The sequence below is a fragment of the Taudactylus pleione genome, unplaced genomic scaffold (assembly GCF_031769625.1).
Source record: "Taudactylus pleione unplaced genomic scaffold, aTauple2 ptg000897l, whole genome shotgun sequence".
Lineage (NCBI taxonomy): Eukaryota > Metazoa > Chordata > Amphibia > Anura > Myobatrachidae > Taudactylus > Taudactylus pleione.
The window spans coordinates 183264-200108 of record NW_028285298.1 but is presented as its reverse complement, the minus strand read 5'-3'; the positions used below and the strand labels follow the sequence as shown (position 1 = coordinate 200108).

At 45.8% G+C, this 16845-nt stretch overlaps 2 protein-coding genes across 7 annotated transcripts in view; one reads left to right on the top strand and one right to left on the bottom strand.

The window, feature by feature from the left end:
* The window catches only part of LRSAM1 (leucine rich repeat and sterile alpha motif containing 1), a 55423-nt gene extending 49025 nt beyond the window's left edge, over positions 1-6398 (top strand). For all 3 annotated transcript variants that reach the window (XM_088459130.1, XM_088459129.1, XM_088459128.1), the window contains one exon: positions 1292-6398. In XM_088459130.1, the coding sequence (XP_088315256.1) occupies positions 1292-1417 (126 nt within the window). In that variant the 3' untranslated portion in view covers positions 1418-6398. The remainder of the gene's footprint in view (positions 1-1291) is intronic.
* A 7023-nt stretch (positions 6399-13421) lies between these two features.
* FKBP15 (FKBP prolyl isomerase family member 15) overlaps positions 13422-16845 on the bottom strand; it is a 38271-nt gene continuing 34847 nt past the window's right edge. For all 4 annotated transcript variants that reach the window (XM_088459170.1, XM_088459167.1, XM_088459168.1 and 1 more), the window contains 3 exons: positions 15838-16610; positions 14601-14685; positions 13422-14031 (listed from right to left, as the gene is read on the bottom strand). In XM_088459170.1, the coding sequence (XP_088315296.1) occupies positions 13954-14031; positions 14601-14685; positions 15838-16610 (936 nt within the window). In that variant the 3' untranslated portion in view covers positions 13422-13953. The remainder of the gene's footprint in view (positions 14032-14600; positions 14686-15837; positions 16611-16845) is intronic.

The window sequence follows — 16845 nt, the reverse complement described above, 5'->3', positions numbered from 1 at the left end:
ACCTACTCCACCCGTCTGATGGACTCTAATGTAGGTAGGACAGTAGTCTGATTGACTTTGATGTAGGTGGGCAGTAGTCTGATGGACTCTTATGTAGGTGGGACAGTAGTCTGATGGACTCTAATGTAGGTGGGACAGTAGTCTGATGGACTCTGAAGTAGGTAGGACAGTAGTCTGATGGACTCTAAAGTAGTCGTGACAGTAGAATGATTATTTTTTAACTAGATTTGACAGCAGTCTTGTGGACTCTGTTACTGATGGGACAGTAGTCTGATGGACTCTAATGTAGGTGGGACAGTAGGGTGATGGATTCTGATGTAGATGGGGCAGTAGTCTGATGGGGATGTAGTCTGGAAGCCTACGGTCTAAATGCCAATTGCCGGCTTCCAGACCCTCTAATCCCGGCGTGGTACTAATGACAGGCGTCGAAAACTCAACCCTTGTCATTGACCATACGCCGGAAGACCGAGACCCGGCATATTTAGGGTTCCCAGGGGGGACAGGGTTAGGCACCCCCCCAGGAGGGTTAGGTTTAGGCTAGGGGAAGGGGGGGTTAGGCACCCCCGGGACCAGGTTATGCACCCCCCCGGGGACTTAGGTTTAGGCAGCGGGAAAGGGGGGGTTAGGTTTAGGCACTTAGAGGGGGAATTAGGGTTAGGCACTTGGGGGGGAGGTTAGTGTTAGGCACCCCTAAGGGAGGGTTAGGGGGTAGAATTAGGTTAGCGATACTTACCTTAGGGACGATCGGGATCTTCACCCTTGCCAGGCTGCCGCTGCCGGGATTACCTACTCCACCCGTCTGATGGACTCTAATGTAGGTAGGACAGTAGTCTGATTGACTTTGATGTAGGTGGGCAGTAGTCTGATGGACTCTTATGTAGATGGGCAGTAGTCTGATGGACTCTAATGTAGGTGGGCAGTAGTCTGATGGACTCTAATGTAGATGGGCAGTAGTCTAAAAAACTGATGTAGGTCGAACAGTAGTCTAATGAACTTTGACGTAATCTGATGGCTCTGAATCTGATGTAGGTGGGATAGTAGGTTTATGGACTCTGACCTAGGTGGGACGGTAATCTGATGGTCTTTCAAGTAGATGGATGGACTCTTGGGACAGTGGTCTGATGGGCTCTATCCTCCGATACTGTCCCAGTGAAGGTGTAGTAAAGTACCTCTAACTCTTCCTGCCTCAGTAAACTAGTAAGGAGGCTGAATGTTGGCTCCACCTACAAAATGGCTACCTGCACTGTGCATCACTGACTCTTTAACCCTCGGTTCTTGCCTTATGTTTCAGGCTCAGTCAATATTCCTGCCCTGCGGGCACGTGTGCTGCTGCTCCAACTGCGGAGATGCCCTCCAAACATGCCCCTTGTGCCGCAGAGACATCACGCAACGCATTCGGATCTACCACAGCACTTAAGAGAGAGAGCGAGGATACGGCTGCTCATCGCATATACGGGGGTAAAAGGAAGGCGCTAGATTCATTGTTTGGAGATGGGTCTGCGGAGTATTAACCTGTGACTTTCCCAGCTGCTCGCTCTGTGGTTAAGTTGCAATATAGACTAGCGCTGTGTACAACCACCTGTGATGCTTAATAGTTTGCATTCCCTGTGTTGCCCCCTAGTGGATATACATGGAAACATACATGCAGCCACCACCTGCAGCAATTGTGAGGCCGTATAGGTGCATTATCTGTATACACATTCCTCCTAACATCACTTACTGTGTTCCGTGGCGCAGAGTATCTCAGGTGTGACCGGTAATTCTCCTCTGGCTCGTTTCTATGCAGGCTGCTCTGTATACTGATACTGAGTATGTCCACAGAAGGAATATTTAAAGGCATATTATCCAGATGGATGAGCTGTTTGTACACATTTCATTTCTCATGTAAATATATATCTAGCATAGATTTATTTATTGTAGTATTCATGATGAGTATTTCCTTACGCTCATAGCTGTCTGCAGACTTGTTCCATGAGCATCTGCTCCGGCCCTGCCTAGGTACACCCATTGTAATCAGATTTAGGCTGTGATAGGTCATATAGCTGGGTATAGCTTAGGTTCCAAGATTCAGGCTCTCTCTATGTATGTGTTGGTGTCACTCATGCTGATTTGATGCCCCCAATTAGCACAGCTGTAGATGGCCCATGTCCGGGACCCCTGCCACCCTAATACACTAATTCCGCAGCGCTATAACTCCCCCATAGAGGTGCGAGCAATAAACGAGCAAGATTTTCCCTTCCGTAATTAGCAACATTTTGCGCAGCGTGAAGTTGGCTAAATTGAATCTGCCGCTTTATGTATTACGTGAGTGGAAACAAGCAAAAAAATATATATTTTTCTACACTACCCTCGCTAAGGAGATATCGTACAAAAAAAAGTGCATCCTGTGCGCAAATGTGGGCGGAGTCACCCTGTATTCTTCGGCGTGCTCGCTCCCAGGCTGTCATTCCTCTCCCCTGCCTTGTACGTGATTTCAAGTCAGGGAAGCTGCGACGAGGATACTTCCTTCCACCCGGGAGCGACTGTAGAATACAGGTCGGACCTCGCTGCGTACAGGGAGCATTATTTTTTACAGTTGCATTGTGCACAACATCAGACAATTGTTACCTCTTAACTAGCTTGTAATATTCTGTTTATATGCTGTTGTGTAGCACCGTATACAGTTATAGTTGGTTCTTTTGATCCTACTTCCTCTTTTGACTTGTGGGACTCACAGCGTCGATAATATATTGTACAGGTGGGTTTCAGCGTCCGTCCATTAACGTCATAAACCGTCCTTCCAAGACCTAATTTTCAGGCAAGTTAATGGTGATGTCACTGAGCGCTGTCGTCCATTTATATGTCAACAATCCCCTAGGAGTGCACCTAGTTTATCTCTCTCTTTTTATATACACTATATATGTATGTATGTATGTGTGTATATATATATATATATAATGGATTACAGTGTGATTCATCAGGCACCTGTGTGTTTCAGAGGAATTAAGGGCTGGGAAACCGGATTAATTATTACAGGATTAGTGAATCTTAACAAGAAACAAAGAGACCAGAACACAAACCATGAATTTATTTATTAACTGTTATTTATACTGTATAGCGCACACATATTACGCAGCGCTTTACAGGCGATATATCAGGCAGTCACATCAGTCCCTGCCCCCAGTGGATCTCACAATCTATATTCCCTGTCACGTGGACACATTAGGGTTACTTTTTGTCAGAAGCTATTTAACCTACCAGTATGTGTTTGGAGCGCCTGGGTGAAACCTACGCAAACACAGGGAGAACATACAAACCCCACACAGGTGAGAACGAACCCACCAGCTCAGTGCTGTGAGGCAGCAACTCTAACCATCCGTTTGCTTTTCTCCCTGTCCTGAAATGTGATTAGGTTCTGTGGTGTGACTTATTTAGTGTCAGGGTGCACCCGCTGCTTACACACAAACACCCTCCTCCCCGAGTCTCATCTCTCCTGCTGTCCCAAGGGGAAAGGAATGGTTATGTTAGCTGGGTAACTGTGAACTATCTATAATGTGAAGAAATACTATTTACTATGTACATGTGTAGGTATCTGTTAGCAATGGCGTGGACTGGCACCGTCCTGGTCTTACCTCAGTCTAAGGTTGTTGACAACCGCAAACAAAACTTTGTACAGTGACTGCAAATATCTCCAAGTCTGTGAATGGTAATAACCAGACTCTATATGTAAAGAAAGTTGCGTTTTAGGTTCAGGGGCACTTTAACCTATGGGTCAAAATAGGATAAGCCCCCTCCATCCATGGTTGCCAACTTTTTGGCGACTATAATGATTACTATTCAAGTTCTAACATGGTTTTGTACAAAGTCCAGGGCGCTCCCGAGGCCGCGTGTTGCTGAGGCAGCAAGCTGGTAAGATAAGGCGCTATGGGGCTCGGCTCTAGTGCAGAATCAGGGACTGACGGAGGAGCCCAGAAAGTCGCTTATTAATATTTTTGTGTACATAGACATAAGGCACTGGGCAAAAAAAAAGGATTTAATAATAATAACTGCTCTCTCTAACAAAAAGTGGAACAACCGGACGCAAATCTGAGTCTAAAACCTTGTTTGGCGCCTGTGCGTACAGAGGTGTAGTTGCGATTAAGACTCACGGTATCCAAAGTGTCTTGGAAACGTGCTGGTCGTTCATGGGAGGTGGCTATTCAGAGACGCACCGCTGATGTTTGCGCACACAGATGCTGATCCGCTCACATAGGCGCCGTACTCTGATGGAAAATCTGCACCTAGCGTGAGGGTGGTGGAGTGACCCACGGTAGCTCTTGAAGACGCACCAGGCAGTATTACAGCGCCTATAGGACGCTCAAAGTGGGCGCATCAGTCCTTGCACAGTCAGACGTCCGCTTGTACGCTGGGAGCAGGGCTGATACTAGAATAAAGTCGCAGACGCAGCTACGGTAAAACGCTAATGCGGTGGCAGCAGCATACTAAACATTGCCGCTTTAAATTTGAGTGCTAACTTGCCGAAATCTCGGCAGGTACAGAATCCTGCACCCTATTACATTTCCCCCCCTTAGTATTTTTTACTAATTAAGCGAAATCATTGTGCTGGGCACTGCAAGTCCCAGCATGCCTCGACAGCCAGAGGAAGTAATTGCCTAGGGCATAGGTGCCCATCACTTACTATATGTGGTGGTACTACAAGTTCCAGCTGTTCCTGCCAGTGCTAGGATGTGTAATTCCACTGCAGCTGGTGAGCGTATGGTGTAACAACTGGCCTCTTCAGAATCAGATCATTATTTTAATCCTAAAATAAAAATACTGGGGAATAAATATTACTTTTGAGGCATTTACATTGCAGCTTTGTTCCCTGTACTTTAAAACTAAGCGGAGGCTGCATACTAGTTGCCGATTTGGGGAGACGGCTTCAGCCAGAGCTATGAAGCGAGACTGAGCTGCTGCGCAAGGCTCCGATAGGGACACTGATGATTCCAAACCATCAACATTGTCCCGTATTGCAAAACCTAAACCAGCAATTCATTGATTCGCGTCCTCTGGATGCACCGTGCAGAAGACAGAGAAAAGGACAGATCCCAGCAGCCTTGTGTTCCCTCATTGTCCAGTTCAACAGGCAGGAATTTTCCATGTGATCAAACCCTGACCTGCAGCTGAGACCGGACTCTGGTCCCCCCCCCCCCAGGCTGACGGACTCTGGTTCCCCCCCCAGGCTGACGGACTCTGGTCCCCCCCCCCCCCCAGGGTGACGGGCAAATCATTGCCAGGCTGGTGCCTTCACCTCATCCTGCACATTTTAACCAGTCATGTGCGACGGAGGTTTATTCGGTTTGCAGAGCAGGAGTCCTTTAACCCTGGATTGACCGCTTTAATGTCATGGTATATATTCTACAGACCCCATGAAGTTAGATGTGGTTTCAGAAGCTGTGCTAATGTTTCCCAACTACATCTATAACCCTCCATTTAAGTTTCCACCTATTGCCCAGGTAAGAATAGCCGGCTGCAGCACCAGTGCCCCAAACAGGTTCTTAACCTTCTAAAACAAGATATCATCTATTGGCCTGTACATGCCTCCCTGCAACTTTTACTAGACTCCAGTTTTCTCAGTTTTTAATCCCTTACTTTTTATATATTCATTTGATGTTTTAGCTTTCTATCCTCTGCCAGAGCTGATTATATTTTTATTTTGCTACCGTATCCGGCACAAAGTTTTTATTTTGGATATAATTTTGTCCAATCCAGAGCTGGTTTATATCCTAAAGTAAGAAGGTTAAATAATGCTGTCTCCATCTAAAGATAATGGCAAATAAACTCAGAAAGCTACTGGTAAGAAAAAGTAATACATTTAATAAAAGGTGCAGGGGATAGGTACAAAGTAACTTAAAGTGGTCTGAAGGAGAACATCCATAGGGCACTGTGATCGCCCGATTACTCACTCCGGCAAGTTACCTTTCTTATAAGGAAGATAAAAACGCTATAGTGCTTCATCTTCCTGACCCAAGCAGTCTAGTGATTACATAATCACCACCACCCCATCTGCCTACAAAGCAGTGAGCCGTTCAACCCAACGCATTTCACTCCAAAAACCAACAAAACGCGCTAGCGCTAAATGGTTGTTCCGTGAAACAGAAAGGTATATGCACAGACTACAGGGCTATTATATACATATGTTTCCTTTCCAAACGTTTTGTATCTCCTGTACACACTTGTGTTCCTAAGTACATTGTGCAACACATTGCTGGTTCCTATATCTAGAATGATCTCTACTGATATATTCTGTGTCCTCCATGATGTTAGTGACTGTTCTTTCTGTGTACACTGTGCTGTGCCACTGATCCATTGCATGGGGATGTCTCTGACTCCTCACCAGGACCTGTACTTATAATAAAAGTGCCTTTGCATGGACATTAGATCAATGTCTCAACAGTCTCTGATTTGTTGTGAATGGTTTTTTTTCAGAATACTATGTGATCAGCTGCCCAGTGTGCGAGTATAGTGTCAGACCCGGTGGTAAGAGATTGGTCTTCACTCATTTAAATGCCCAACACATTCTCATTATGTACATACCCAACCAAATGCTCTCTCACATTCCTATCCCGCACTGGTCTGTACCCAGCACTTCCTCCTACTGTAGACTAGGGTTAGACAATCTGAGTCTCTAGCTGTTGTGAACTGCAGGTCCCAGCATTCCCTGCCAAAAGTGGACTAGTGGTAATCCACTAGGGCAGGGGTCTTCAAACTTGGCCCTCCAGATGCTGTGGAACTACACATCCCAGCATGCACTGCACATAGTTTTAGCATGCTGTTATATCAAAAAGGTGGCAGTGCATGCTGGGATGTGTAGTTCCACAGCAGCTGGAGGGCCAAGTTTGAAGACCCCTGCACTAGGGAATCGGTATGATTTACCGCTGGACCCATGCCGACAGCAGTATCCCTGCAGAGGAGGAAATCCCGATCGTCCTAAGGTAAGTGTTGACTAACGCATTTCTACCCCCTAACCTTCCCCCCCAGTGCCTAACCCCCCCCTTCCCCGCCGCCTAAACCCAAGTCCCCCGGGGCATATCGACACCTGTCTTTAGACCCTTGCCCCGGGATATGACAGTCGGGAAGCCGGCTGTCGGGATTAGGTCCGCCTGCATACCTCCACTAGTAATAAGTGGTCTTAGATCCAGTCAGTTACTGTCCAAGACAGCCTTGGTCATGCTCGACCTTAAAGATGCTGATCGACAGTGCGGGCCTCAGCTGTTCAGAGGAAGGGACACTATGTGCCTTGCAGTAATGGGATAACTTGCTTTGACCCCACCGTTTAACGTTGGGTGCTCAAAGAGCAGTCAGGACAACAGCAGACCTCAGGAGCTTGAACAAAGTTCAATAATCATCAGACGTTTACACCTTATTCAACTTCTGCACAACCTGTCCTCACTCCAGCACAAATATTTACATTAGTCAGTAACAAACCCACCAACCGTGCCCTGTATATGGACTCGAAGTCCATGAGCCACTGGATAAAACGAGCTTTGCAGAACACTGCATCATCTCACTCGCTGACATCCTTAGCAGTCCAAGGGTCTGGCACACCGCAGCAGAAGTCCGGAGGATCTACCATTGCTGCACCTAGGTTTTCCCAATGCAACAGGTTTTCATAGCCGAAAAGCTGCAAGAGATCCAGGAGTTTTGCAAGTTAAATCGAGAATCCTAACTTCTGAGTTGTACACTTGATTGGACATTGATCAGTTGGCTGGTGGAAAACTCTCGTCACAGACCGGCGATTGGAGCCGGCTGTGTGTTAATTAATCTCCCCGGCTCTACCAGGAAGATTAGAGCACAGAGATTGGCTCCTAGCCCGCCAGCTGCTTGGACAATTGAGCATCCTCTGTGTAGTCATCTGCACCTTGTTGTATGGTACCTAATAGCCTGCATCTGAGAAGTTGGGTTGATTAATAAGTGAAGGTCTCATCTTTCATCAATTGATCCTGCATCCACCAGCCCCAGTAAGCATATTATATGAACTTGCATGCAAATCCAATCTTACTGGAAATAAACCGCTGAGTGCGCTGTCGCAGTGGAAAAGCACGTCCTACAAATTAAAGTTACAAATGATTCCTCCAGTGGCCAACTAAAAAGGAAATGCCTTACGAGCGTTGAGTATTCTGAGGTCCCCTTATCATAGTACAAGTGATGGTGACATGTACATGCGGAGCTTCCAATGCACGAAATGAATGGGACGTTCACTAAATAAAATAGGATCAGCCTTTTCGGTTTGGGCATCGAGAAGAATCTGAGCACCCTCGGGCGTCATGGATCTGCCACCTCTCCAGATCGCAGACAGTCCAGGGGAGTGCGCCATCTGCTATGAGGCCTACAGGGCCTGTTCGAAGTCCAGAGCGCCAAAGACCTTACAGTGTGGGCACAGCCTATGCCTGCACTGCCTGAGGAAGCTGGCGTGCCACACCTTGCTGATGACCTTCGTGGTGTGTCCTTTCTGCCGCAGGGTCAGTATTATACCAGAAGCCGGGGTCCAGGCATCAAAGACCGATGAGGAAACCTTAGGCCAAGCGTCCTTGAGGGCAGTGAACAGCATCAGCTCGGACGACGTCCAGTCCGAGAGCTCCGGCTTCTCCAGCGGAAGAGCTTCGCCCTCTCTCTCTGACGGCCACATGCACTCTCCTCGCTCATCCATTTTCACCATCACCGATGTTGAGGTCCCCGCCGATGGCCAACTGTGGGGTGGCCGGTACATGCAAGAAATCAGAAGTACCTACCTACTAGGAATCTCCCGGAGGGTGGAATTGTCCGAAGCCACTCACCCAACTCCGGCCCCGATGCCCTTCTCAGCGGACAGGCTGAGGCTTTGCTTCGCCCTGGGGCTGGTCATCTTCCTCATCAGCGTTTTCTTCATCTTCATATTCCTCAAGTAGCTTCATCACCGTTACCGTGGTCCTACTGCCAGGTGGCGAAGCAGGTGGGTCCAGCAATCACAGCTTTATGAAATGGGGACATGGACCATGAGTTCCTGATGGAACTGGCACATTTCAAAAAAAAAAAAAAAATTGGGGCGAATATGCCTCAGGTATTTAATTATAAATAGGCCCCTGTCTCATATGACACTCCTGCTCTGCACGGTCCTTGTAGGACAGACTGTTCTTCCTCCCTGCCTCCATTTATCATCATATATTTAGATGGCGCCACCAAGTGTCCATAGCGCTGTACAGCAGAGGGGGGGGGAATTAAATGCAACCAATTCAATGTAAAAGAAAAAAAAAAAAAAAAAAAAAAAAGGGTATAAGGGGATAAACTAAACAGGGAAATAAAACAATCTAGTAAGTGACATTACAATAGTATCACCCAATGGCCCTGTTTCCTCGGGCAGGCAGAACGCATCGTGGTCCTTAACCCAAGAATTATTTTTTCCCCCGAACAGCTTTATATTTAGCATCTATTGACTACAGATTAATTACTTCAGTTCACACAGCACTAGGAGGGTGACAGCAAATTACTCTGTCCCACCTGCCCTATCAATATATTTTGGAACAAATGCCAGACTTAGGATAAGCGGGTGTAGCCTCAAAGAAATTAATATGAACTTGTTGAACATCTTAAACTGTTTCAGGAACTTTTGTTACTACAAGGACAATCTTCCAGGACTGCGGCTCCCCCAAACCTCTGACCTGGCGTTCTCACCTTCTATAAATCACTTACCAGGGAAGGATCACGTACAGATACATTCCTCTTCATTGGAGAAAAATCTGTGTCTTGTGGGTATGAAATATTGATCAGTATTCCTGTCTATATCCTCATTTGTATTAATATTAGTGACATGATCAAATTAAAATGGTATTCAATGTATGTTCCCCTTATCAATCCCATGTAGAAATAGGATATCAATCTACAGGTCATTAAACGCCATTTCTAAAGAACATTGGTTAACAAAAAACCTCCATATGGTGCGTACACACGGTCAGATTTGTCAGATGAACGATTTGCAAACGATTGAACGCTTTTTGACTGTAGTAAAAAAAATATGGAAATCGTCCAAAACTGACTGCAAACACGTCAGATATCGTTATCTGACAAGCGGGAACGCGCATCGTTCATCGTTGCGCACATGTCAGATTTTCCATCACATATGAACGATTTTTTTAATCGTTATCGTTCAGATCTGAAGAAAAATCTCTGACCGTGTGTATGCACCATTAGAGGTAAATTCTTGCCTTGTGGTAAGTCACGTCCCCGTATTCTATAATGTTATATTACTCTCATTTCCTGCCGTTTCTTGTGCCGATGAGTAACACTGGGTGCTGATTACTGAACAATAAAAGTGAACGGTCGCAGAACACACACAATGGCGCTGTTTTTCCATATAATGATCCAATTGGTTTAGATGGCATTATTATTAATATTTGGTATCGCAGGCGTTTGGATGAGTCAGATATACAAGTTGGCTTAGACAAAAGAGCAAATATCACCAGTAAAATAGAGTGTGATTCAGAATGTCGACATGTTGTGTTGATTGTCAGCATAGCGTTTTCTTGGGTATTTGAGCCACAACACTAAAATGGACTGTCGACACTTTCAATTGATGCTTTGACCATGTCGACATAATGACTGCATGTCGGAAAATGTTCTTGTAATTGTGTGACTGTACAATGAAGCCCTATAGCTCTCCTGTCTAATAAAGAACACTGCAGTAAATGTTCCACCCCACTGCACAGTAAGTATATAAATGTCTCCCATGGATACTTTTGAATGTTAGTAGAATCTGTTATATAAAAAAAGGTCAAGAACTGGGGCGGCTAAACCTTTGCAGGTGATGGACAGGTCTAAAAGGGAAAGATACGCGATTACCACTACTTATGGCACATGGACAGTTACATGTTCCTCATTAATAAAGGGCAGGTAGGAGTAATAATGTAAAGTATTTAATATATAGGCTATAACTGCAATACATTCTGTTTTATTTGGGAACATTAAGGGGACAGGAACAGGGCGGTGGGTCTGGATGGTAATGTGGGGCAATGCTTCCGCTGGCATCAAGGAGAAACATCTGCAAACGTAGACCAGGGTCACCAGGCTATAGCGTGTAAGAACACAAACTGGACCAGCACGCTATAGCAAGGTATTTACAATAGTGACTATGTCACCGTACTGAATTAATTCAGTAGGAAGTAATGCAAAATCACTCCATCCATACAGGATATCTGCAGTGCGCTCAAAGTCCCCGTGCACGCTTTAATATGTAGTCCTATGGCAGAGAACTAATGGTGCATACACACGGTCAGATGTGTCACATGAACGATTTAACGATTTTTGACTGCATTAAAATGAATGGAATCGTCCAAGTCTGGCTGCAAACACATCAGATGTCAGATATCGTTATCTGACCATCGGGAGCGCACATCATTCATCGTCCATCGTTCAGGCATGTCAGATGTGCCAGATTTTCCTTCAAATATGAATGATTAAACGATTTTTTAAATAGTTATCGTTCAGATCTGAACAAAAATCTGACCGTGTGTATGCACCATAAAACTGCACAATTTAGGGGCACAAACCGGGCAAATTATAGTTCTGTTGCTGGCATTCCAATGTGACAGTAGCTGTACATAGTAGGTATCACTCACACAAAGCCGCCCCTTTGAGGGCCTGATTCAGAGCCGCTCGTAAGCGGCCGCTCGTTCGCTCCGAGCGATGTTCGCACATCTGCGCATGCGTACGGGTTTTAGTACGCATGCGCGAACCAGTAAGTGCGGACGAAATTCGTGTGCTCGCAAAATAGCGAATGCCTGGTAATTTGAGTGACAGGATGAGGCGTTTGTGGGTGGTAACAGGGGAAGGTGCTTGAAAACGGGAAGTGGAGATCCGAACGCAGGCGTGCCTAAAGGTCAAAACGGGCGTTTAATGGGTGTGCATAATTAACAAAGCAGCGTCATCGACGACGTTAGTTGGGTGTCTTATAGCCAGAACTGCTCGCATGATTGCGGTAGGAAAATGCAACCACAAGAATAGCGAGCAGTTCATTCGCCTTTCGATGTACACGATTAATCTAATAAATAGCGGAGATGACGTATGATGCGAGCGGCCAGGGGGCGTTTTTTTCAAAATTACGACCGCATGTATTGTACGCTCGTTCAGACATAGAGGCGTCAACAGACCGCAAAGAGCGAACGGTCAATTTAAATAGCCTGCCCCTTTTTCTGAACGAGCGAGCGCAAATAGCGTCCGGCTCTGAATCAGACCCTGAGTTAGTTAAAGGTGATCTTGTCGATTAAAATGCTCATTTTCTATATCTTTAGTTGTTTTTAGTAGCAGATCTAGTGGAACGGTGCAATATTTTATCTCATTAATAACACAGATATGACAAAGATTTGTCTGCCAAGCTGAGAAGCTGCCAATTTGTTATGATCAACACACAGAAGATTAACACATAGGGGTCTATTTACTAAGCAGTGTTAGGAGACAGAGCCAGCCAAACACTGCTTAGTAAATAGACCCCTAAAGCTGGGTACACAAGATGCAATAATTGAGCCTAAGGCTGGGTACACACCTAATGATTTCCTGTCCAACCATCCAACTAGTTGATTGGTTGGAATGAAAATCTGGTAACGTATGGGAGTAACTGACGATCAGAAATTTGCTCCCAAATGACGGAAAATGGACAAAAACTGTCGTTTGTTAAATGTTTGATCTAAACAATTTGTTCAAACTTATCTGTCGACCATTTTCATCTGTTTTCTGGCATTTAGGAGCAAATTGCTGATCATCATTTACTCCCATACGTTACCAGATTTTCATTCCAACCAATCAACTAGTTGTCAGACCACTCCTCAATCATTCCTGTGAAGGTGCTGTGGCCTAATTCTGTGTAATCTTACGCTGTTATTTCAAATGGACCCTGCACAAATTTTCTTCCCCCCTTAAAACCTGCCGAGAGGCACTACCCAAGAGCCTGAGGTCATCTATCTTCTGAGAGGCACCCCCTAAGTCAGGCCTGGCTAACCTGTGGCTGCCCAGCTGTTGTTAAACTACACATCCCAGCATGCTGTGCAACACTTTTAGCATTCCCTAATAGCAAAACTGTAGCTGGGTATGCTGGAAGCTGTAGTTTCACAACAGCTGGAGAGCCACAGGTTGGCCCGGCCTGCCCTAGGGGGTTATACAGACAGCTGGTTCAGCGAGAGAAAACAACGCGATATGTCCCTGTTGTCCCTTATACTCGCTTACACTGGGACTGCTGTAAGAGATCTTCTCCAATCAGGAGCAGATTTATTGCTATGTGAGTAAACCAGGCAGCCTTTAGACATCAGTCTCAATACAAGCTAGTAGCAGGTAACAGTTGCCTTGTGCACGCATCAGGTTTGGGTCCCTCCAGAACGGGCATGAACCCCCTTTATCAGGAAACAAGGTCTGGTCACACGTAGAGGCAACAGAAAGGATCAGCGTTGCCTAGCTTGTTTTATTTCAACATAACGTAACTTGCTCCTATAGAGTATTTAAAAAAAACAATTGAATGAATTAGTAGATCATCCTAATATGGGCGTAATCAGTAACATATTAATCACGGCGACAGACGGAACAGAGAGATTGGCCGTTCCGCACAACGCAGCAAGGAGGTGAATAAACCCAAACACTGAAGCAATGCATTATGGGTCAAGTCCTGCTCCCTGCATTGCATTGTGGGTCGTCCTGCCAGCGCCAGCTGTCTAATCACCACAAGTGTAAGTTCCGCTCTGCCCTGAATAAAGATGGCAGAATTATACAGAACCCAGTGCCATTGAAATGAAACAAAACAGCAACGGACAGTTCACTTGGCTGTAACACCGGCTGAAGTCACACACAACGTGGTCTTTCTTCTATTCTCCGCCGTTCAGGTTCTCTGGTGACTGCGCTCTTCTGAGCTTGAGGTCTCACAAATGAATAGTCTATTAGTCAGGTTCCCCACCTCCAAATCCCAGGGCCTTCTGTGAGTTACCCCAACCAGTCAAGATCATCCTCATCATTGTCATCTCCAAATAAAGGCGTTGGGGGCGGGCGTCCTTTCATGCACTAAACATGGAGGATAGAAACCGGGAATAAATGTTACTGGTCATAGAAGTTCAAAATTGGCCCTTTCACAGTATTTGTGTCTCACTCATAGGACGTGAACAGAAGGAGACTGATAAAAAACAGTTATAACTCTCTGGATAGATGTGTAGTGTTAGTATATATATATATATTAATTTAAAATAGTTAAAAATGAACTTACATCATGCAAACAGTGAAGGTTTGTGAATTAAACCAATACCCTGATACCGCCGGTATAGTCAGTAGGAGCCGGTAACATGTCTGAGGTATGTACTGTAAAACACCTCATTCATGTCACCATTTCCCTATGAATATTGGTTCAGTCAACAAAATGGCTGCCTCCATTATGTGACAGGTAACTAATTCCTGGTTATTGCTCCTTCCAGTGTTGGACAGGTCCCAGATGGGCAGGATAGACAGACTTCATAATTACATGCAGTTTCCCAGTATACTGAGTAAACCATTCCAATAGATATTAGTAAGGGAGGTGTGTGTGGTGGGGGGGGGGGGGGGGTAGGATTAGGAAAAGGGAGAATCAAATAAAAACTTGCCACTTCCTCCTCATCCTCCTCTTCATGTTTCGGCTTAGTTGTAGGAGGAATTTTAAACAAATAGTCTTCCTCCGTCTCGTCCAGACTGAAAGCAAAACAACAGACGTTAAGTGATGGCGTTTCCTCCTATTGTACATGTGGTTTACACTGATGTATGGAGATGTTATAGATCCTCATCGGCACTTGTGCACAGTTGCAGATGAGCCCCAAAGTGCAGCGCAAATGCTTCTGTTGTGTTACGGCCATTACAGGTAAGCGCGGGGGACTGTGGTTTCATATGGGAATGTCGGTAGATTGGGACCTTTCCTTGTAAAGATTAGTTGCATGTATGTGCCTACATGAACTAGAGGAAGGGCTGGGTGGGGGTGGTGGATGGCGCACGGCCTTTATCTAACCACCAAAGGGCTTTATTTCTGCAGAATCTCTCAAGTCCTGGAGATCAGGGGACAAGTAAAGACGTTAGTTTACAACAAACAATCAGCTTTTCGTTATCAATTATCTAGTGCATTCTACAAAATGATAGGGTAAAGCTGATTGGTTGCTAAGGGTACCACTCCCACTTGTCCCATTTAGAAGGGTTGATAAATCTCCCCCCCCCCCCGATGTCTTCTCTTATACATTTATTCAGATATATTTTACACCTTACAGTTGCACTTTTGCAGAAAAACTTCTAACACAGACAAGTAGCATAAGACGCCCTTCTCTCTGGTGATTAATAGAAGACCTAAAATTCAGATACACCCAGCAGCTTTTTAGGAGAAAATAGAAAAGTAGAAATGAGATGAGGTGGTGCCAACATTCTGAGACCGGGCCCTACAGTGAGATTTCATTCCAACGTGAGCATCAAGTGGCGAGTTCACAAAAATGGACGCAGGCCGTTTTATTGGGGCCTTTCCAGGGTCTGGGAAGTGGACGCGGACCTTGAAAACGTCCAGGGAACAAATGGCCGCGCACCAAGGCAAATGAACAGGTCATTTATTTTAGTTACTGAATGAGTTACTGTCTGTGATGTTCATTAGGGGGGCAAAAACTTACTAAATGCAGTTAGTCAGATGTAGATATATTTGGGGGGACAGCAGCCTGTGAGACCCTTGAAAGAAGCCACTAATGTTCCTGGTATACTCATAGGTATATGCTGTGTATCTCTATAGATACTATAAAAATGAAACCCATCTAGACCCTCTTGAGGCTTCCCCAAACATCCCCTAAGGACCGACATCGTCGTCTACCACCTGACCTGGAATTGGTGGTCTTCTTCTCCTGGTGGGACTTAGCAGCATTGACTGGACTCTCTTTCCGTGGTGCACGGATTCCTGCTGAGCTGGGGGTCTCTTTCTTTAGAGGAAGGGGGCTGCTAGTGTCCTCATCGCTTCCTAATGGTGGTGGAGCTTCAGGTTTTTCGTCCTCTAAATCGCTCACCGCCGGCAGGGTCGTGGCTTCTTTGGCCACAAGGGAGTCTTCCTGTAGCGAGAGGTCTTCATGAGCTGTCCCAGCCTCGCGGGAAGTGTCATCTGCCCATGGCGGCGATTCACTGCGCGTGGCTGTCTCGCATTTCTCTGGCGAACTCTTCTCCTCGATATACGTGCTGGACTCAGGCGTGTCACTACAGATCATGTGGACGAGAGCGGACGGAGAGTCTAAAACCTCCTGGAAGACCTGCACATGTACGGTTTCTTCAATCTCGACTGGCTTGGTGGATGAAGGTGGGGTTTCCTCATCGCTGGGCTGGTTGTCTGAGTCTCCATGGCTATTAACTCCTTCATGCTTCTCCTCCTTAAGATTTGACGTCTCCTCCAAAGCAATATTTACAGCTTCCTCTTTCTGTTCATGGTCTACTAAGTTGGCTGTGTTTAGACTAGGATTTGCCAATTCAGACTTGAGTCCAAGAGGTGCAGGAACTTGTTTATCTTCAACGTCCCCGTCCCCGTCCTCCTCCTCTTCATCCTCATCACTGCTGCTTCCCGCAGGCTCTCCCTCCTGTGGCTTGTTCAGTAACTGTAGTGTAGTTGCCTGAGAAGAGACCACACCAATTACTTAGTCACATCAAAGAAAACTCAATGTGGTCAACCTGCTCTCCTTAGTATTGAACAGTTAAAGTGAACGTGTAGTAATCACACAACAGAGGCAGCCATTTTGTGAGCTGAACCTGTAATCATGAAAAAGGCATCCATCTATTCACTAGGTACATCACTGAGAATGCAGCCAATCAATTTACTAGGTTCCAGCGAAGTCACTGAAAGTGCAG